This window comes from Sturnus vulgaris, chromosome 9, assembly GCF_052056855.1.
Source record: "Sturnus vulgaris isolate bStuVul1 chromosome 9, bStuVul1.hap1, whole genome shotgun sequence".
In the NCBI taxonomy this organism is placed as follows: domain Eukaryota; kingdom Metazoa; phylum Chordata; class Aves; order Passeriformes; family Sturnidae; genus Sturnus; species Sturnus vulgaris.
Window position 1 is genome coordinate 25,044,236 of NC_142251.1, and position 21,748 is coordinate 25,065,983.

A 21,748-nucleotide genomic window follows, 5' to 3' on the forward strand; every position below is an offset into this window, starting at 1 on the left:
ATCCTACTACCTAGCATGTTACTCCAATCACAAGTTCATTTAATTTAAATTTAATTTCATTTCACTGAAAAATAGAAAGAATAGAATAAACAATAGAGAAAAGCCTTTTATTCACTTTTTCTTTCACATTTACTTACTGAATGGCTTCTGCAAATCCATCTGTACGATGTGGAACTACAAGAGTTGGTGTGCTTGGAACTGTTCTGTCCTCATCATCAAAGAAGTGCTGCTGCTGGAAAAAAAGAGACTGATATGAGAGCCTACAATGTATTTCCAGTTTTTACCAGCTGAGTTAAAGGTTGATTTTTCCACATTCCAGGGATTTAGCTCTAACAAAATTCTTGTTTAATTTCAGACATCTAAAGCTGATGCCTTTGATCTCACAAAAGGCACTTTAGTCAGCCAGCCTCTCTCTTTTCTCTCACTGAACTTGCATTTGTTTTGCCAAATACAGCTGAATAAAGGGTTCAAAATTAGCTGATGGAGACTGCATAAATCAGTCTTGTCTTAGGATGAGGCTGAACTTACTATTATTTTTTCAGACAACACAGCCACTTTGACTCTAAAAACAAGTAAATAAAATCACCTTAGACAAAACCAATTAAGCCTCTTTTGAAACTTTTTGTTTCCTGAAGTTTTCTAGTCTTTGCCTTCCATTAATACAGGAATTAACAGGCGTAGGATATTTTCTGCAAGACTACAGAAACCATCCCCCACTGAAGTCAGCAGCCAGGCTTCTTTAAAAACCAGAATAAACCCCCAGAGTTAGGAATGTTCCCTCAAAGCAGGTCTTTAGTAGTAGATTCTGATACACTCACCATTCCACCTATCCCTGGGGTCAGCTGAAGTCCTCGCCCCACTGACTGTCTTCGAGTCATCTGGATTCTCTTTAAGGGAAAGAAAAGAGGGAAGTTGTGTGAATGTGGTCCTGGAATTCTAACAACATACAAGTGTTCAGTCAGAGCCAAGGACAGCAGTTAAAAGAGTAAGTGTAGGAATCATCATGGAATCATAGAATATCCTGAGCTGGAAGGGACCCACAAGAATCATCAAGTCCAAACCCTGCATGAAGGACAAGCCCAAGAAATCCAGGAAGAACCTGAGAGCATTGCCCAAATACTCTTGGAGCTCTGGCAGTGCCCATTCCCTGGGAACCCTCTTCAGTGCCCCAGCACTCTCTGGGGGACAATGTGTCAATTACTATCACTGGGCAAGTGACAGTAATATTTTACTCAAGTCTCTACTGAATACAGAAAACTTGCAAACAGAAGTATTATGATCCCAAGTTTCAGCACAAGTTAATGGTAAAGGATCGTTTCAGTCAGGATATTTTTGAAGAATTCCTGCTGTGATGTTTTAATTTACAAAATCAACAGGTCTTCATCAAAGCATAATCATGGGTCAGGCACTGACTGTGAAAGGTTTAACTTGGAAAATAAATAGCAACATTCCTTTGCCCCATTTACACTGAGGCAGAGACGGATAAAAACCCTTCCAATCCGAGCTACAACCTAGCTAAGAAAAGTTTTTTGAGTGGAAATATCATCAGCCACTGACTGACATAGTACTGGCATAATATAATAAAAATTCTAAGATAAAAAGCAGTAAGGCACTGGGGATGGATTTGTACGTTCCCTGTCCAGCCACCATCTGCAGGATGACATACACTGAATTGCTTTGCTCAGCTACCATTTCTTTGACGCCGAACAACTGGCAACACTTTTCCCAACGGATTTGGTTCATAAGAAATCATACAGCATTTTTTTCCGAAGTCTTCTGTGGTGCTGGGGCTGATTTGTACCTGCACTGGGGGCCCCAGCTCCTGGGGAGGGGCGTGGATGGTGAGCCGTGGGGGCAGAGGGTGCGGTGGCCGCCGCGGGGACTGCGGGGGCCGCGGGCCCTGGCGCTCCGATGCCGACGATGGCTGCTGCTCCCTCAGGCTCTCGTGGGGAAACGTGGACTCTGCAGCACTCGTGCTCCCTTCTCCTACAACACAAATACACAGCGGGACAACCCTAGGAATCAAGTTGAAAACGTGAAGGCAAATCCTCCAATTCTCCCATGCATTAACACATTTTTCCCTTGTAAGCCTGTCGACAGCCCAGTATTGTTATTTAAAAATCACTTAAAGAGGACTTGTGCCAGCTACAACACCACTGAAATGAAGTATTAATTATTCAGGTGCTGATTTAGAGACAGACTAATCCACTGAGCCATTAAGTTTCCACAGCAACCAGAGCTTGCAGGATTTTCAAAGGAATTTAGAATAAATCCAGAAAAGAGCATTTCAAAGAATCCACACTGCACATTGAAATGGCCTTTAGTATTTTACTTAAATTTTTACTTTTAAGTGTAGATTTTAACACATGGAAAATAGCTTCTGCATTCTCCCCCTACAAACACAGTCTGTGAAGAAACATGGAATAACTGTACCACTGTTTTGGGAATCTGCTGCCCTCTGGTTGCTTTCAGCTCCTCCCATGCTCTCTTCAGTCTCTGTTCCAGGATCTGTACCATCAGCACCCTAAAATCCCACATAAACAGAGTATGACTAGACAAATTATAGGTTGCAAAGAGCATGTAAAAGCAGTACAAAAGTATTCAGAAAGTAAGCAAAGTCAAATATATGACAATATTATGAGACTTCTATAAGTATCTACAGCATTAGGTAAATATATTCTACTGAATGAGATTTCCGAAGTTTTGAGTATTTGTGTATACACAAACAGGAACAATGTAGCCACAATCATTGGCTACATTGAAATATCCAGCTCTTCAAAAGCCTCACCAGCTTTGCAACTACGGTATTTGCTGCTGGCTCCTGTACTCTGTATTTTCATTCAGCACTTTTAAACGTTCCAAGTTGATTTTTCTTGTGAAAACACCAGTTATAAGAAATTACCACCACCCAGTATCAGTCTCAACTTTTGGGGATGAATTCATACCAAGATTTTCTCTTCCAAGCATTCACATCTGTGCATTACAGCACTGATTTGTTGCAACAGATTTAACAGGTTATAAAATAAACATACAAATCTCACCTCAGCATCATCTGCTTCATATCCATCATTGCCATCAGCACTACCAGTTCCTTCATTGCTGTCATCACCTTCATCTCCCATCCCTGTGTCTTCATCATCATCCTCATCCTCCTCTTCCTCATCATCATAATCCTGTCATGAGACAGTAACAGAGCCTTAGGGAAATTCAGAAAGAGGAGTGGAATAGGCTGCATGTGGTGCACAGATCAACACCCACCCACACTCTCCCTCTTCTACAGGACAAGGGTAGAAAAGAAGGTAGAAAAGCCTGAGGGTTCAGATAAAGGAAGACAAAAGAAAAATTCAAGGTGAATTAGCAGGTAGCTTTAAACCACAAGTTCAGACAACATAAATACAGACCACTTATTTAGTCAAGAATATTTTGATTATATTAGTCCTGACTGGTGAGTTTTACATCTGATGAAAGACAAAATCATAAAGGAATTCCATGATATACATACTTCCTGCTCCCCTTCATTTTCTTCATCATCATCATCCTCATCATCACTATCAATTACAATTACATCATCTCTCTTGGACTGGCCATCCTGAGAAGAAGTGTTTTGTTGGTCTGACTGAAGGGATCCGAGATCTATTGGGATAGACTGGGAAGTCTCCTCGCTGTCCTCCATGGCCACGTACTCCCCCTGTGTCACACCCTGCCAAACACCAAAGGCAATCACTGGAACAGACAAAATTCAACACACCACATACAACAGCAAGAGAACCAGACTCTGATGCTTAAAGTCATTGCTGTTCATTGAAAACTGACCTGAGGACAAAAGAGAATGTGACAGACGACTGTCAGTGACTGAACAGTTCAAGTCTAAACTTTGTAACATTTTAAGTGATTTCTATGGGAAACCTGCAGGATTACATTTGAGATTACACTTCTAAATAAACTGAGAGTTTGGGGAGGCAGATGACTATTTCTGCTGAAGATTTTTGCTTTTCAAATATGCTTACTTCTCCAATGGAGTCTTGTGAGTCTTGATTGTATGTTTGTGCCTCCACCTCTCCATCAGTGCTCTCTTCTGCTGTTACTTCCTCCTGGAAGAACAAACATTTTTCTCATTTAAAACACATCATCAGCTCTAAACATGTTTGGGACTTTTTTCACTTCTTTAACAAAAATTATCTTTTCCCACAACAATTATGGGCAACATTTTCTCCTGCTTCCACAATGCTTTTATCAAAAATCTCATTTCCCTGCCCTGGAGAAACACAACTTCCCCAGCCCACTGGACCTCAGCATATCTCAATTTTCTCAGGACCAGAAACAAATCAGCAAAGTTTCTCATTCTACCTCCAACTTCCCAGATCCTTAAGAGATAATGTTCTTACACAATCCTGCCCTTTTCCTCTTTTGAACATTCCTCTGGCACAGAGTTAATAAAATATTTTTGGCTTCCTTAACACTGTAAGGTTCTTTCTCAATTCCATCCCTTTTTCACAGCATACCCCAAATCCCTCACACCAAAATTCACATGCATCTCCTATAGGCTTTTCCAGCAACTCATCTTCACTTCCCATCTCCTAAATATCCTGTATTTTTGTCCAAAATTACTATAGATAAAGACATTCCGAACCACACTGAAAGAAGTTTTAATTTCTTCCTCCTCAATGCTAGGATGTGGCCCTCTCTCTTCCATTCTACAGGTTAATATTTGCATCATTCATTCTAACTGGTTTAACCTCTGCCTTTTCAGATACCCAAATATAATTGTTTCCTCCCCAACAGATTAGAAAGCCAATTAAGAAATCACTGATTTACTCTGAAGCAACGTATTCTTTTCTTCCCATTCAAATTCTACAAAGGGACACATTAAGTAGTAGCACTTTATGTCTGTACAAACCTCAGGCCCAACTCTCTGCATGATTCTCAGTTTCTTTGAAGTAGGTGCATCCACTGTTTCCTCAGAGATCTGGTCCGAGTTCTCCACAGTGTTGTCCTCCTCTTCCTCTCGGGAGCGTTTAGACAGTGAGGAACTCGGGGTAGCTGAAACTTCAAAGACCTCTCAGTTATTTTCAGAACACATGTAAAAAACAGAAATCAAAAGCTTTGGTATTTTCCTCTGAAGATCAGAATGACAACAAACAATCAGAATTGCACTGAGCTGTTTCCTAGGTCAGGAAAACATCAACCCCTTTTAGTTACAAGTCTTAAGCTCTCAGGCCTTTATTCACAACTTAACTGATCCTAAATATAAGCCTCAAGGTACAATCCAAATAGTTCTTCCAACACCTTTGCTTTGGACAAGTACACCCAAAATTTTTAATAGAGTATCAGCCGGAAAAAGAGAACCCCAATAGTTTGCAGAAATGTTTCTTTGGGGAACAAATCTTCTATTTATACTGTGTAGGACAAACAGATGTGCAACAGTGTATTATAGGAAGTTGCTTTAGAGTACTTCCTATATTTTAAATTCAAGCTTAAGTAGCTCACTCATAGCTCCTCAAATTAACCTTGCTCATAGTGCCATGGAAACAGAGCCAGCAAGGTTTAATGCATTAAACTCCAAAGATGCTCTGAAAAAAACAAATACGAAGTTTTATTTTCTTTCTACTTTAAGGAATGTAGTGCCAACAGCATTTCAGAGGAACCATTTCTGACAGCTCAGGAAGGAAGCCTAACTTCAGAAGTTCTTAAAACGTGCAGTAAACTAAGAGAGGGGAAAAAGGCTGGAACTGAAGTGAGGCCTGATTGGCCAAGGATCCAACTGGAGTTACTTACAAGGAACAACTGAACAAGGCAGGCCTACAAAATGACACCAACCTGTGCCAAACACAGCTGTGGAAGTAGAAGGTCTCTCTATCTGGGAGCTCTGCACCACCTCCACGATGGCAGGGGCTGGCTCCTGAGCTGCAGGCTCGATCTGAGCGTGGCTTTGCTGGGTGGGCTGCACAAAGGCAGTGGCCTGTGTCTGCTGCTGCACAGTCAGGATGGGCTGGGGCAGGGATGTCTGCACGTTGGGGCTGGTGGAGCGCACGGAGCCACTGGCACTCCCAAACACTGGGACGTGCTCCACAGGTCCTTCTGACTGCATGGCTGCAAGGCAAACAGCAGTACAGTCAGGGTCTTCATTCAGTGTTTTGCAGATGAATTAATGTTATGCATTTCTCCAGCTGAGGAACCATGAACTCTGCTGCAAGTAGAATGGTCATGGAAGTGCAACACTCCAAGAGATGCAGGGACAATGACACTGTCTGAGGCCCTTCCAAACTGACTGCCACCAACATTTCAAGGCAAAGGTAGCACTTCTGAGTACTGAGGATTCTGATACTACATAAAAAGCTCACCTTCCTGAGTCTCCACCTGTGTTGTTGGCATAACTGTGGCTGTGGGGGTAGTGGTGGGATTGGTGACTGTGGCAGGAGTCACCATTGGACGGATGCTGGCTCTTGGAGTAGACTTATTCCCAGCTATTGCAGCAGCAGTCACTTTACTGGGAGTTGACACAACAGGAGTTGGTTTAATGTTTGCTGTTGGGGGATCTGAAGTGCTGGCACTGAAAAACAGGAGATTGGTTTCATCACGGTACAGAAAGCAGATTTTAAAAACAACTAACAAATATATTCTCATAGCCAGAAACACTGTTTTTTAAAGCTTTTAAATGTAAAAGCCTTACAACAGCATAAAGAATTGTCTTCCAAACTTTTTTGTAGTTGAAAGAAGAGAGACACACTATGCCATCAATAGCATTTTATCCCGTTTGGAGAACTGACAGGTTTCTTCCAAGGTAATCAACCAGAAATCTAGTAACAGATCAAAATGTTTGTACTGTTGGCTGTGCTGGGACTTTATTACCGTGAGTAACGTATCTTTCATCAAAACTGATTCACTCAATACAGAGCAACGTCATCTCTTGGCTGAGACAAGGGGCAGCCAAATTTTAGGAGACATTTCTGAAAGTCTTGCTGTCTAAAGGATGCATTTATAACAGCTGAGAGGGAGTTTGTTATCCCAGTTATATCAGTCGTATAGCAATATTTCCAATTTCAGAGCTTAGGCAAATGAGTATTTTATCTGTCATTAGAATTATCTGCTCAGTCCATTTCTCATTCTTGCACAAGGAAGATCCTTCCCAAAACCAAAAAGGTTGAAGTTAACAATCAAAATTATACTACTTCAAAAACCTTGAAATCTGAAAACATTTTTAAAAAAATCTTCCAAGTTTCCCAGATATCATGGTCCTGGTAGTTAATATGAGAGTTTACAGCTTAAAAGCCCTATTGATTAGACGTAGCTGAGAAAATGGGAGGAATATATTATGTCAGTCAGTATCTTTGCAGTTGTTTAAGAAAAATTATGAAAAGCCAGTGGTTTGCTAAAAAGAGGAGCAACTACATAATGACAAACCCAAGAAATATCAACCACAGAAATTCTGCAAATCCCTTGAACTCACATTCCTCTTTCACCTGAAGCTGGAGTAGACTTGAGTGAGATTTGCCTCTGCTGTTCCGGGACCTATTAGATAAAAAACCAGAAATATCATATCACGTATACATGAAGCAGAGCAGACGACATGGAAAACACTTCAGCACTTTACTTACAAGTCTGTGAGAGAAATGCTTGTTGGGTATTTACCTGGGCAGACTGTAATTATGGCAAATTCCCCAAAACAAATCATGTCAGTCATTACAAGGCTGGAAAACAATTTGGTAATTGCTTGGGTATTTTCTGAAGCTTTGAGACATGAACCCATTATACTGAATGAATGAGTAAAATACAAAAAGAGAGCACAGAGCTCATTGGCTGATTCACAGTGAATGGCAGAACTGCCTGCTTGTTGGCACTGAGAATTCTGATTAGGGCAGGAGATTTAAATTAAGTTCTGAACCCTTACTGAAGCCAACCTGTGTATTTCCAAGAGCAGGCCATGGTGGCACCTGAGTCCAGGCTGGGCAGTGGTGGCCTGGCCGCTGTCCCAGGGCTGCCTGGCAGGACTGTGTACATGTTGTACCTTGTTTGTGGACTCTGGGGGCTCATCCCGCTGCTCGTGGTGCCGCTCCTGCTGCTCCCGGAGCTCCCTCTCCAGGCGGCAGATCCGCCCCTCGTACTGGGACTTCAGGGCGCTCATCCGCACCTCCAGCTCCGTCTTCTGCTCCTCCAGGGAGCTGCTCTTCTGCTTCCACTCCTCATTTTCCTTTGTGAGCTGCTCTTTTGTACCTGGTGGAACAGGAAAAAGTCCAGCCTTTCCTGTGTGCTGAATGTGCACACTGAACACTGAAGTATTCCGAAATCCTAAAAATGTTAAGTTATAAAAAGAAATCTGGGAGGCAATATGGCCATTTTTCTTTTTAATTGCAATTAAATAAAACGAAACTAAAGATAGAAAAACATGTAATAAATATAGATAAATAAAAACTTAAAGAAGTAGTCCCAAAAGAACAAGATGTTTTCAGCAAGCTCTTACACCATCATTCCTCTCAGTGATATTTAAAAACAGAGGAGACAATGTGTTTTGCACTTGCACATTTAGGGAAGGGGAGAATTAACCTGAGTTGTTAGTAGGGCCAATCTGCTCTAATCAACAGAAGGATCAAAAATGGGGGTTATCATGCTGACTGGCCAAAAGTGAGCAAAACTTTTTCTATGTCCAGTGTGCAGCTACTTATGTAGTTATATCATCCCCTGGGGGAATTAGATTTTAAACTTTAGAACAATCCCTGTAGCATTTAGTCTAGAAAACACTTTCAGTAAAATACGAAGCAGGCCATATTTTTCAAGCATCCTGTCTAAAGGTTTTTCCATAGAAATAACTGAAAATTTCTAAGGACAGAAAAAAAGAATTACAATACCAGCTAACTGTGCAATTTTCTGCTTGGCTGCAAGCAAGGTCTTCCTCGTTTTCTCTTCCTTCTCAGTGATCTGTTGCCTGAGCTGTTCTTCCTGTGTAGTCTTCTCTTGTAGATCTTGATGGAAACGGGCCAGTTCTGCCTGTAGCTGCATTATCTGCTCCTGGAGATTTCTAACTTCAGTTTCCTTTTCTGTTATTGTCTAGGGAGAGAGAAAGATTGCAACTGCTGGCCACAACCAACTACTTTGGCAAATAGAGGGCCCAAGTTCCAAGGAGCTGCTATTAGCTGACCAGTGGATTAAGGTTAAAAGGCTTCTTATCAATAACAGTTCAGTCCTCTCTGAATGCAAGAGCTGGAGAACAGCATTCTCTTTCCCACTTATTCCAGGAAATAATGTGAGACACACTAGACACAGGATTTACACCAGGAAAGATCCCTCTTTCCCAAGAAAGTAGAGACACAATTGGTCACTTCCCATATTTCTATGATGCACATTAGAATACCCTCCCATTCTTCACTGTTACACACTTAGGATGCAGTGGAGAACAGTACTCTGAAATTACTCACTGTTCTTACCTTTTGTAAACTTTCAACCTGAGTCTCCAAATTCTTTGTCTTCACTTCAGCTTGACTAAGAGTGTCTTTTAGCTCTTGTACTTCCTGGGCTGAAACTTGGTCTTCTTGTGGTTCTGCCAAAGGTAGAGTTGACGCTTCAGAAACCATCTGAAAGGCATCAAGGGGGACAAGGCTGAAGGGGACTATCTGATCACAATGTCATTGCTTTCACAAGATGCTTTTGTGTGCCAAGTGATCGGTTTAGAAGTTTTGGGCAAACCCCAGGAACTCTAAGGAATGCTCCATTTCAGTTCTATTTACCTTATCATGCTGTGCTTTCAGCTCCTCATACTGAGTCTTGTACCTGCGACCTATTTTCTTGACCTGTGTTATAGTTTTCACTTTTTCTTGTATGTCAGCCACTTTAGCATCCAGTTCTTTCTGCAATGTGTCCTTTTCTGTTCTTATTTTAGTTACTTCATCCTTCAGGCTCTGAACAAGATTCTGGCTTGCAGTCAAGGATGCATTAGTTCTAAATGAAAGGAGATCAGAGGGAGATGCAAATGAGATGCTTAAAAACATATATACATTTCAATATCCCTCATTTGTGTAACATCACAGGCATTATCTGTATTATTATCTGTAGTGGATTAGGTTTTCTAGGATTCTGCAATACAGAATAGAAATTATTCTACAACATATTACTTTGGAATAATTTCAGCTAATAGCTTGCAGAACAACTCTCATTTCACCTTACCTGCTTGTTATCAAGCTACAGAAAGAATACCACAAGGTTCACAGTTACATGGAAACACTAAAGAAATTACACTTCCATATACAGCTATAATTAGAATATATTGCTTTGCACAAAACTTTTACAAATTGACCAACACCACACCTGGCAACTTCTGCTTTAAGCCTGCCTGTTTCTTCACTCATCTGTTGGACACGCTTGGCATTTGCCTCCTTCTCAGAGAGCAGCTTTCGATACTCTTCGAGATCAGTATCCTTCTGCTGGCTCAGTAAGTGCTGAAAGAGGAAAAAAACAGGGGCACTTTTGTAAAATATTTACACAGTTATAGCAAGAAAATCTCTTTGAATTAGAGCCATGGCTTTTGCATTTTGATATGGAATAGCCAGTCTTGAAGCTTTATAATTCAAACACATATCTTAGATTTATTCTTCGTAAGAAAATTTAGCACTTTTTTTAGTTGTTTGACTGGTGGGCCTTTTTTTCCACATTATGTTCTTTGAAAGGAAGTATTTCCCCACCTGAGTGCGGGCTTTCCAGCGTTTAACATCCTCTTCCAAGAGCTTTTTCTCTGCCTGCAGCATCCCACTCTTCTCACTGAGCTCAGCATTCGACTCCTGCAGGGGCAGGATGTCTGCCTCGAGCTTGCGTACCTGAAAAAGCACAGAAAGGGTTACACTCTGCATCTCAGGAGACTGAAGGAATCCCTCAGGAAAAAGTCATGACAGAGCTTCTTCCCTAACTCTGCCTTCCAGTGGCCAGATGGAGGAAGAGAAAAGGACAAAGACAACAGCAGAAGATAATCATACAGAGAAAAAAAACCACTGGTGTGACTTCCCAATCTTAGATGCTCACTCTGTACTTTGGCACAGGAGAGATTATTAACGTTAAAATCCATGGCACTGGATTCCATTAAAATAAACACTATCTTCCTTTTAAACTCTAAACAAAATTGTGGTCTGCTTTATGTGTATTCTTGTGCCATTTTAAATTTACTTGCTGATTATATCCTTGTTCCTGGTATACCTCTAGCCAAGGATAAACACTGACTCTCAGGCTCATCTAAATGGAACTGAACTTCAAGCTTTCCAATGCTGTAGATGGACCGATGTCTTTTAAAATTCGAAATGGAAAGTTTCCTCATTAGTGTATGAGTTCACGGAAAACTTATAATGTAAATCATGTATTTACTGTAATTAGCAATGATATAGCCCAACATTTAACTCATGCACTGAATATCTGAAAGGTTTATGTGAAGCTCGGCACTAACCTTTGCTTGTATCTGCTGTAGCTCTTGCTCCAGCCTCTCCTTCTCCTCCCTTAACATCTTGTTGGTTTCTATGAGAATGTTCATGGTCTCCGTTTTCTTCATTAATTCTTCATGCTGTGCAATGGTTTTTGCTGTTACCTGTGTAAAGAATCAACTCAGTCATTTGTTTTGTTGCACATTCTCATATACTCCACCTGGATCTGGTATAACACCACCCTGGAAAGCTATCATGGCATTCATTATCTCACATGTAAATTCAAGACAATAGGAAGCAGGAGATGGGGGGGAAAAAAGATAAATTATCTTTATTTTCCCTAATGATGAGATTTTGGAATTGCCACTCTCTCACAAGACTCAGAACAAGATACTCCATTTGGTTATAAGCAATCTCAGTTAAAAAAAAAAACCAAACAAACAAAACAACAAATTTTTTCAAAAATTCATTTTTGGGCACAGGCAGCCCCAGAACAGCCCTGTACTCATTGAAATCATAAGCATTAAGCCCCAGCCATACCTGCACCTTCTCCCTCTCAGCATTGAGGCTATCCTGCAGCTCCTGGAGCTCCCTCTCCAGATGCTCCACTCTCTGGCGATACCGCAGGCTCTCCACCTGCGCCACCTCGAACCTTGTCTCTGCAATCTCCTTCTCCCGACGGATAAACCTGCAGGGAGGAGTTCAACAGCACATCACACCAGGAAAGTGTTCTCATATAGTACAACTATCTCCCACCAGCAAAAAATCACTTGAATTTTTAACATTATCCTTCAAGTATAAAGTAATACAGAGCTATTTAAGTTCAATCTAATTTATAACTCCCCGGAGAAGGAACCCAGAGCTAAGGTTACCTAAGAATTTCCAAGATTTGCTCCTGGGATTTGCCTTCCTCACTAAGAGAAACATTTGCTGCACTTGGGATGGCTTCTTTCATGGAAGTCACCATCTTATTGCTCATGCTCTCCAGCTGCTCATGTAATAATCGATTTTGTTTTTCCAGATCCTCACAGCGGGATGAAAGTTTTGAAGCTTCATCCTACAACAAAATCATTCACTGTGATTTCTGTGGTTCAATTTCTGTTAACTGAAAAAAACTACTGAAACAACAAAGCCCATCACACCTTGATCATTCTCTCTCTCTCTTCCCATGAGGCTTTGGATTCTAAGAGCTCAGACTCTGCTTTCTGAGCAGCCTCCTCCAGCTGCTGCCTCACTGCTGCGTTCTTGGTGACTTGCTCTTTGATGGCCTGTAGTGCCTCCACATCAGCAGCATGAAGCATCAACTCCCGCTCATATTTGTTCTGAGCTTCAGAAGCCATCATTGCCTGCACAAAACCAGAATAAATAAACTCTGTTACCCTTATTCTGTATGTTTGATCTGTACGAAGAGACAAAATCAAGTAACCACAAAGCCAAAAGAAAATCACTGCCCAAAACCTCTGCTATTCTCAAGCACAGGAAACATGGAAATGCCCATCTACTACATTTGGGGTTGGATTAAATAGTCAAAAGTTTTCAACGTCCTTGACACCAATTAATGCTGCTGGAATTCTCCTCTGCAGAAAATTCCCTTTAAAAAACAGTAACAAGACAATCTTATCAGCTGCTGCCCCACAGTCGAAAAAGATGACAATTATCTTTTGGGTTAGAAAAATACTTTCCCCATTGTCTTTTTGGCAGCATTTTCAGCTCCCTTCTCAGGGCATGGAGGCAGCAATTCATTAAAACCAGTTAATTACATTCCCAAATGAATCTTTTTACATAATGAAATAGAGCTTAGAAACAGAAATCTATTGCATTCAATAAGCAGCTGCTCCCAAAATAGAAAATGCGCTCTCCCAACATTTTCCTGCCTCCAGCAGTCCCTGAGTAACAAGTTGAGTTTTGAGTTCAACTGAAAGCTAACAGGAATTTTGCTGACCCTGGCTAAAATAGGCAAACACCACAAACATACTTGTTCCTGGCAGTCCCTCCTGGCCTGTTGTTCATTATTCAGAGCTGTGCTGGCTCTCTGAAGAGCTTCCTGAACTTCTGATTGCACAGCTGACAGACTTTTCTTCAGTTCTGAAAGCTGCAGCGACAGAACAACAAAAACAAAGTAAGAAGAAACCAAGGACTAAGTGGCAAAGCATTTGCAGAGTACTGAACACAGTCATTCATAATGGTGATTATTTTATTATTTATAGATTAAAATTAGTATTAAAAGAGACAAACACTTTCTATATTTTGACTTATTAATATACAGAGATCTTTCCTGGAAAAAATGTAATCCTTTACTTTCAGAGTTGGTCCTGCAGTAATTCTAGTTACAGTAATTTTGTTTCCTTCTGAAACCTCTCACAAAGACTGTTACTTATGTTTTCCTGCTCAAAGCTCAGGCAGAGGGTGACAGCTTTAAACACATCATCACTCCATTGAAGTGACACTGTCAATGTACTGCTCATGCTTGGAAACCTCTCACAAATTCAGGTACCCTGTGCACACTCTGAAAGTCTTGGTTCAGGGCACTGTGGCCCCGTGAAACCCAAGTGAAGCTGAGGAAGCTTTGTGAAAGCCCACTCCTGGGGACTCTTGAGGGGGTCAGTGCACACCTGTTGCTCCATGTTCTCCACAGCTTTACGCTTCTCCTCCTGCAGTTCTTGTTTATCTTTTTCTGACTCCATCAACTTCTTTTCCAGCTGTGCCTGATATTCTGAAGACTCCTTCAGACGAGCTTCAACTGTTGTACGAACTTCCTCTGTCACCTGCATTAAAATCCACCATGAGATCAATCTTTTGTCCAGTTAAATACATTATTCTGATACAAAACTCTCATTTTATTAACAATTTAAAGCCAGAATAGGTATTCTCAGCATCTAATTTAGAACAACATTGAAAATGTGGGAAATCACTAACAGCATCCAATTTTTGTTCTAAAAAATCTATTAAAGTAAGTAAAAAAAAGTAATTAACTGCTTACTTGTTTTTCTTTATTGAGGGATTCCTCCAGGCTAAGAACCATGGCCCTGTACTGCTCCACATTACTGGAACTAGTCTTGAGCCTCTCTCTCAGGTCGTTGACTTGTTCTTCAGCTTGTCTCAGCCGACTTACAAGATCATCCACATCTTCACTTGTACTAGGCTGACCTGCAGTAATAGAACACATTAATTAACTGAAGTTTAATTTAGTTTTAAACCCACTGTTCTCTTGAAAACTGAATCTTAGGATAATAACGTAATAAAAGCAATTACTTTCATAAAGCTTCCCTAAGAAAAACTATAAGCCCTCATAGAAATAAGGATTTACAATAAACATTGTTGACTATTTATAACTATATAACCTAACACATTTAAGCTCCTTCAAATAAGAATAAAAGGAATCCTTTAAGAAGTTTTGCATTATTTTTCCCTTTTGTCAGAGATTGCTTGGATATGGATTTCACATTAACAAATCATCTGTCTGAATATGTGATTGCAGGAACAAAGTGGTTGATTATTTAGTGTACTGTTGTCCCAATTGTAATTATTATGGACCGTGAATGTTACCCTTCTGCAGATGGCAATGCTTAGCATAAAGAGAAATTAAGTGTAGAGGAAGATTCTACCTTTCCCTGGAGGCCTTTGTGAGGACTGGGATGTGAGCTGGGCCTCAGTGTTGTTCAGCTGCTGTTTCAGCATGGCACTTTCTTTCTGGGCGTTCTTCAGGAGCTCCTTTGTGTTGTTGTGACGGTTGGTCTCTGTCTCCAGCTGCCTCTTTAGGTCCAGGATATGAACCTGCAAGCACAGGGTTCTTCAAGTTAGCAATTATTCCCAAATGGCACAGAGGCCAAGTATGATTTTACACGTCAGGTATGGAGAAGAACACGTTGCACTCTGGCAGAAGCACCTGGGGCTTTATTTTCCTCCAAACAAGTGCAGCACATTTACACTCACCTCTTGATTCTTGGTAAGGGAATGTCTTTGTTCCACCTCACTTTCCAGTTTCTTCTTCAGCTGAGATATCTCACGCTCCAGCTTTTCTATCTGATTATTGAGTCTCTGCTTTGTTTCTGTCTCAGATCTCTCGAGTATTCCCTGAGAAAAGAGCACAATGCACTTTGCTTAAAACATACCTCAATGATTTTCTTCTGGATTACTGCAGCACTTCATACAAAGTTGTCACAACACTTCTCCCATCCCAAGGCTAATTAAATAATAGGTAGATACAGAAAATTATGAAAAGTAGCACTTACAATGTTTGACTTAGCTTTGAAAGGCTAATATTATTAGAAGAAATCTATTATCCATGCAGTCTAATGCCCTGGACTGAAAACCTCCAAAAGATCTACTAAAGAAATAGAATTCAGTCACGTGATAAAATGTGCATCCTTAAATACATTCTAAGTATCAATATATATTATAACAAATTGTATAAATGTATAAAAGTAAATATAACATAACAGCAAAAACAACTACCAAGGCAGGCACCATTAAATTTTGCTATCATAAAAATTACCATTACAAATTTTTTCCTTTCACTTTGTTTCATCTGTTTTCTTTACATTTGATTGTGACAATCCTTCTCATCAACTCAGAATTCTCAGGACTTTGTCCAGGTAAATAACAGAGTACCATAATGTAAGAAAAGAATCCCAAACTTGCTGAAACAAGTTGCTGAAGTATTTTATATTGTGTTGATTTGTAATCACATAAAAATCCATGTCAAGACTCAATCCCATAAGTCTTTTATTTGATTTTCATGGGTATTTATTGAAAAGCCTGACAGACAGACCCAACCTAGGTATAAGAATTGCACCACATACCTGAATTGTTCTCAAATTGGTGAGCAGTAAGTTCTGTCCTCTTTGCTCAACCAGCAGAGAGTCACGTTGCTGAGTCAGGCGCACATCTGACATCTTCAAGATATCCTTCTCTTTCTTCAAATTTTCTGCTCTCACCTTTAAGACAGCAAATAATAAAAACTTTGTTGTCAATCCCAAATCCATCCATTAAATTTAGTATTATTTTTAAATCCATGGGAATTAAGCCAAGAATAGTAAGAACAGAACTATTGGACATTCTGCTTTCCCTGCAAACTGAAACACCTTGGAATGTTCTTACATCTCCACTCTTCACTTGGGACATTTCAAGATAATCATAAGGAAAACTCTTGTGCTACCTTAGAATATCCTGCAGTGCCACACACAGTTACTGACCTCTGCCACTGCCAGTTTTTCATTAGCTCCCCTCAGGTCCTGAGTCATGGTGTTAATGATCTGCTCCTGCTTCTGAGTGGTTGCTGTGAGTTTCTGGGTTCTCTCGTGCAGGGAGGTGATTTCCCGGCGATAGCCTTCCACGTTATCCTGCAACATCTCGTACCTTCCAGGGAACACAGCAAAGCAAGTCTGCCACATTGTACTGTCCAACTCAACAGGGCATGCACACAGCTGGGTGTTTCATGGTTTTATGCTTCAGTTTGCACATACGTGCCTCACTCAACTACAGCTTCTGCTCTTGATCCCACCTGCACTATTTCCTTTATGTTCTTACATAGAATAGACAGTATCAATATTCAAACAATATCAAATAGCCAGGGAACATGAAAGGCAATGCTATTATGTAGCTGAATTACCGTTTGGAGGCAAATTCCAGCTGTGTGGATATCTTGGCATTTTGTGACCTCAAGTCTGTGACCTGCTCCTGAAGCTTTTCATTCTGTTCATTCAGAAGTTTGTCGTTCTCTGCCTTCTCTTTTTTATAGTTTTCAAAAACTTCCTGCAACTGCAGCAAAGAACAGACACAAAAGTGATTACCAAAAGCAAGTAAAAAGAAATAGCTTTGTGCAGTGTCTACTGAAAAATGTACCTGCTTAAGAGCAGCCTTGGCCTCCACAGTCTCCACGGACTCATTCATGGACACTGGAGCAGGAGTTGCCATGGACTGAGGTAAATTCGGACGTTTTGGAGTAGATGTGAGACAGATCTCCTCTGGTAACATACCTGAAGCTACAGGAAGGTAAAGGGGGTTTTAAAGCAACACTTCTGCTTGCCAGAGCAGATCATAGAGGCCCTGCAGCCTGGGTACCTTGCAGAGGAATGATGGCCCCCGTGGTCTGGGTGAGCAGGATGCGGTACATGTCCCGCTGGCGGATGATGGACTCCACGAGCTGCAGCTGGTGCTGCCGTGACTCCCGCAGCTGCTGTAGCTCACTGACAGCCTCATCCAGCTGCCTCTGCAGCTCAGAGATCCTGAAACAACAACAGCTGCCTTCAGCATCATAGAGAGGCACATCTGGGTGTTCTGGCCCCTTCCTTCTGTAAGGACAGTGAGGGGCTGGAGTATGTCCAGGGAAGGGAACAGAGCTGGGAAAGGGGTTGGAGCACCAGAAGCAGCTGAGGGAGCTGGGAAAGGGGCTCAGCCTGGAGAAAAGGAGGCTCAGGGGGGACCTTCTGGCTCTGCACAACTCCCTGACAGGAGAAGGCAGCTGGGTGAGTCAGGCTCTGCTCCCAGGAAACAAGAGCCAGGACAAGAGGAAATGGCCTCGAGCTGTGCCAGAGAGGTTCCAGCTGGACACCAAGAAGAATTTTTTCACAGAAGGGTTGTTAAGCATTGGAAGGGGCTGCCCAGGGAGGTGGTGGAGTCCCCATCCCTGAAGGTGTCCAAGGAAGGCCTGGATATGGCACTCAGTGCTCTGGGCTGGTGACATCTGGGCCATAACTTGGTCTTGATCCTGGACATCTTTCCCAAACTTAACGATTCTGTGAACCTATGACAGAATCCTGCAAATTTCTAGGAGACAGGCCTTTGGGCTGCCATCTGCAGATGAAAAAGAAAGCAGGCCTCTTTCCTGGACAGCAGAATTCTATTCATGTGAATAATTTCAAAACTTTCAGTAGCATGAGCAGAGGGTCCAGCTAAGAACCTTGCACACAGAATTCACACCTGTGGCCTTTATAGCAGTGGTTTAGATAAGCACACATGCAGTTTTTAGTTCAGCTAACAGGAATAAAAACTTATCTTTTTGAAAAACAGCTCTGCTGTGTGAAATCAGTCACTAGAAGACCGATAATTATTTTTACTTCAGGTTTTGGTGACAGGACCTATTATAAGATATAAAGCTATAAAGCCATTTTAATAGAAATATGAAGATCCTGTAGCTTAATAAGAACTTGCCTTTATGAGTTACATAGCTGCTGCACACAATTAATAACAATCAGAAGTAAAAAACTGAAAAATGCTTGAATGAATCCTTGTTACTACTTAGTACAAAGTTAATGAAGAGATGACCTACTTAGATGATGCTGTCTCTTGCTCCTCTTTTTCTCTTGCCTCCCCCAGCTCCCGAAGAGCCACCAAGAGACGTTGATTCTGCTGCTGAAGCTCTTGGATATTTCTGTAGGAGACCAGGTGTTGGGTGATCACTTCAGAAGAGCTGCTAATGTCAGCAGAGCTCACTGCTTCATCACGGATCACGTGGTTGCCTCTGGCTTCTTCCAGTTCCATTAAGAGCACACAGATCTGAAAGAGAACAGTCCTTGTGTAAGGCCTGCACAGACTCTAAAGTTTGCTCTGAAAAACAACATATTAGGTATAAAGGACTTGGTAATTAAGGGATTTTCCCTACAGTTTTCAAACAATTATAATCAATAAATCCTTGTAAGATAATTATACAACAGAAAAAACAGCTTGACAAAAAACAACAAATCAGAAGTACATAAACTGTTCAGTTCTATGAACAGGTTACAGGACAGTCCAATCCAACAAAGAAATTATATAAATGAGTTTTCCATGTCAGATGCTTAAAAATATTATCCTAAAGCAGCACCACTTCTATCCAGCTAAACTCATTCCAGTTCTGAAAGCAGAAGTACCATGCTGTCCTGAGGAGAAGCTTTAATGTCACCAAGGTACTTAGGACAGCCAAAGACTCCTTGACTGTGGCTGAACGCAACTGCCAAGTAAACATCTGAAATGCAGCAGCACATGAATATACCAACTGCAAACAGCACATTTAACCACAGCAACGTTTCTTCTACCTGCTGGGAGAGATCCTTCACTCGCACTTCCAGTCTCTGGCTCTCCCTCTCAAAGAAGGAGGCGTGTTTGTTGGCTTGGTCAGCGCTGTCCTGCAGGCGATGGATCTCCTGCAAGCACACCAACAGGAGCAAATATTATACCTCGACTGGACACATTCCTTTCCAGAGAGATAACAGCATGTGCAAACACACTTGGGCAACCAAACTTCTCAAAGTTACACTCCCAAAGTTAAACTCCAGGTGTTCCAGAATCAAAAGCCACACTCTTTTGTAATCGATCAGTGTATGCCTTAAAACCAGTGGGAAGTGAGCACTGAAGTCCAATTTTATGCCAAATAAACACTAAACTTTACAGTGAACCTACTCTCTCAGAAATCAGAGACTGTAAATCACCACTATAAAAAACTACAAAATATATTAGTTCTACAGAATACTTTGTACAGTTCCAGAAATTACAAGCCAGAAAGTCCAACACATCTTTTCCCGTAATGAAAGTTGACCGAAAGATCCATTTCATACCCTTACAACAGCAATTAGGATTAAAGATCTGAAAATTTATTTGCTTTCCAAAATTATACGTGCTCTTTTATTTTATACCAACCTTCATAGCTTGTTCAAGCTTTGCAGACAGACTTGCAACAGCTTTTTGGGAACGCTCAAATTCTTCACGCTGACGTTTTAAGATTGGGGCTTTGGCTTCTACTTCCTGCACTATTTCATCCAAATATTTATTGATTCTCTTATTCTCCAGCTTCTCCATATGCAACTGATCCTGAGTTTCTACATAGGCATTGTACAGCTGCAACAAAAAGATTTTCATTTGTTTTTGATATGCTTGTATAGACCTCTTTAAAAAGAACTACTGGTAATGATACGACTCATACTCTACAGTGCTGCAATTTTATACAATTGAACTAGTTAATTCAGAAAAACAAGCTGGACATTTAAAACACGGTTCTATCACAGCAAAAAAGTTACACATATTAATTTTAAAACGAAATTTTAAATGCAATTTTTATAGTGCAACTGTATGTAATAAAAGAATTCTATGTAAAAGGCATAAGTTTTAAGCAAATTTAAGACAATAGAAATACCAAAACCAGCACAGCACAAAGGAATTTAATGGCTGGACAAAGCAATCAGTAACAATGACAATACAAATTGCATAAACAGAAGTGCAAAATCCCCTAGAACCTGTATGCCTATCGTTATGTTAATTTCTTTGCAAGTATAGGCCAAAAGCACAGCAGTACAGATTAAAAAGTTATGTAAGTAAGCAGAAAAAGGCTGCTCCTGCCAAAAATGCATATAGAAAGTAAATTTATATTAACAAAACACACTTATTTATGAATTTGATCTACTAACGAAAAACTGTAAGGCGTGCTGAAAAAAAATCCCAGTAGTTTAGCAAGAGGTCTGCCTCAAGCAAGATTTCCTTGCCTTCATCAGGCATGACCCCAAACCCAAAGAGTGCCCCAAGCCTGAACCTTTCTGTTCTCAGTGTCACTGATGGCATCCAAGGGCTTTGCTGTTGGAGGGGTTGTGCTTACTCACTTCAGTTAACTTCATGCCAGGCTTGACCACTTTGGCCACTGCTGCAGCAGTGGGAGACATGGCTGCCAGCTCCTCCTCGGACAAGATGGCTCCTGGAGACAAAACCCACAATTACCATCCAAAAATCTGCAATAATCCCTACCAGAAATACTGTTAAATATAATATCTGACTGGCTTTATTTGAATTGCTGAAAAGCTGTTGCTACTAGGACTCCCTAAAAATTTAAATAATTTTAGAACATGAGCAGTTGAAATAGCTGGACCAAGGCTTAACCTCAGGTTTTTTGTCACACTGACAGATGTCTAGAGTAGCAGAGCACTGGTTTATTTTCATTAAATAAACACAGGGATAGGGCAAATATACTCCATGCCTCTGTTCCTTCCTGCTCTCTATCCTTTAGAAACTATGGATATGTAGCAAACAACAAAAAAGACAGAGCTAAAACAGTGAATACTGACCAAGATTTAATGTTAAACAGAAATTTAAAGGCCAGAGGTTTGTTTACTGCTGCCTTTTTTTTTTAAGAGGAAAATAAGACTAGTTTATCATCATATCCACTTCCCTCTCCAGAAAACCACTGAAGGCATGCTGATTCAGCCTTGAAGAAAAGGTTCCTCTCCATTTCATTTGAAAAGATAACAGATTAACAAAAGAACTTCAAATAACTATGAGAGATGCACTTTATGCTGAGGGGAGCATATTTATATACGTATACAAGCATATGTATATATATGAAAAAGCTTCTACAATGTATTATTAGGAATTACCAAAGATGACATTAGATT

The 21,748-nt window shown here is 40.8% G+C and overlaps 1 protein-coding gene across 5 annotated transcripts in view; it reads right to left on the reverse strand.

Moving 5' to 3' along the window:
* TPR (translocated promoter region, nuclear basket protein) overlaps positions 1-21,748 on the reverse strand; it is a 33,314-nt gene that overhangs the window by 4,475 nt on the left and 7,091 nt on the right. Inside the window, exons 11-45 of one of the 5 annotated variants that reach the window (XM_088170187.1) lie at positions 20,963-21,054; positions 20,010-20,207; positions 19,409-19,516; positions 18,664-18,890; positions 17,457-17,620; positions 17,238-17,377; positions 17,005-17,153; positions 16,589-16,751; positions 16,196-16,330; positions 15,327-15,467; positions 14,999-15,167; positions 14,374-14,540; positions 14,006-14,158; positions 13,369-13,485; positions 12,536-12,739; positions 12,266-12,450; positions 11,934-12,081; positions 11,420-11,557; positions 10,671-10,802; positions 10,297-10,427; positions 9,720-9,930; positions 9,420-9,566; positions 8,844-9,042; positions 8,006-8,211; positions 7,448-7,509; positions 6,342-6,550; positions 5,818-6,090; positions 4,898-5,046; positions 4,008-4,091; positions 3,503-3,700; positions 3,042-3,173; positions 2,437-2,524; positions 1,802-1,986; positions 819-887; positions 138-232 (exon numbers count right to left, since the gene is read on the reverse strand). In XM_088170187.1, coding sequence (XP_088026313.1) covers positions 138-232; positions 819-887; positions 1,802-1,986; positions 2,437-2,524; positions 3,042-3,173; positions 3,503-3,700; positions 4,008-4,091; positions 4,898-5,046; positions 5,818-6,090; positions 6,342-6,550; positions 7,448-7,509; positions 8,006-8,211; positions 8,844-9,042; positions 9,420-9,566; positions 9,720-9,930; positions 10,297-10,427; positions 10,671-10,802; positions 11,420-11,557; positions 11,934-12,081; positions 12,266-12,450; positions 12,536-12,739; positions 13,369-13,485; positions 14,006-14,158; positions 14,374-14,540; positions 14,999-15,167; positions 15,327-15,467; positions 16,196-16,330; positions 16,589-16,751; positions 17,005-17,153; positions 17,238-17,377; positions 17,457-17,620; positions 18,664-18,890; positions 19,409-19,516; positions 20,010-20,207; positions 20,963-21,054 — 5,368 coding nt within the window. Of the gene's footprint in view, positions 1-137; positions 248-818; positions 888-1,801; positions 1,987-2,433; positions 2,525-3,041; positions 3,174-3,502; positions 3,701-4,007; positions 4,092-4,897; positions 5,047-5,817; positions 6,091-6,341; positions 6,551-7,447; positions 7,510-8,005; positions 8,212-8,843; positions 9,043-9,419; positions 9,567-9,719; positions 9,931-10,296; positions 10,428-10,670; positions 10,803-11,419; positions 11,558-11,933; positions 12,082-12,265; positions 12,451-12,535; positions 12,740-13,368; positions 13,486-14,005; positions 14,159-14,373; positions 14,541-14,998; positions 15,168-15,326; positions 15,468-16,195; positions 16,331-16,588; positions 16,752-17,004; positions 17,154-17,237; positions 17,378-17,456; positions 17,621-18,663; positions 18,891-19,408; positions 19,517-20,009; positions 20,208-20,962; positions 21,055-21,748 lie in introns of all 5 variants that reach the window. The other 4 variants (XM_088170184.1, XM_088170186.1, XM_014884302.2 and 1 more) reach the window with 4 other exon arrangements.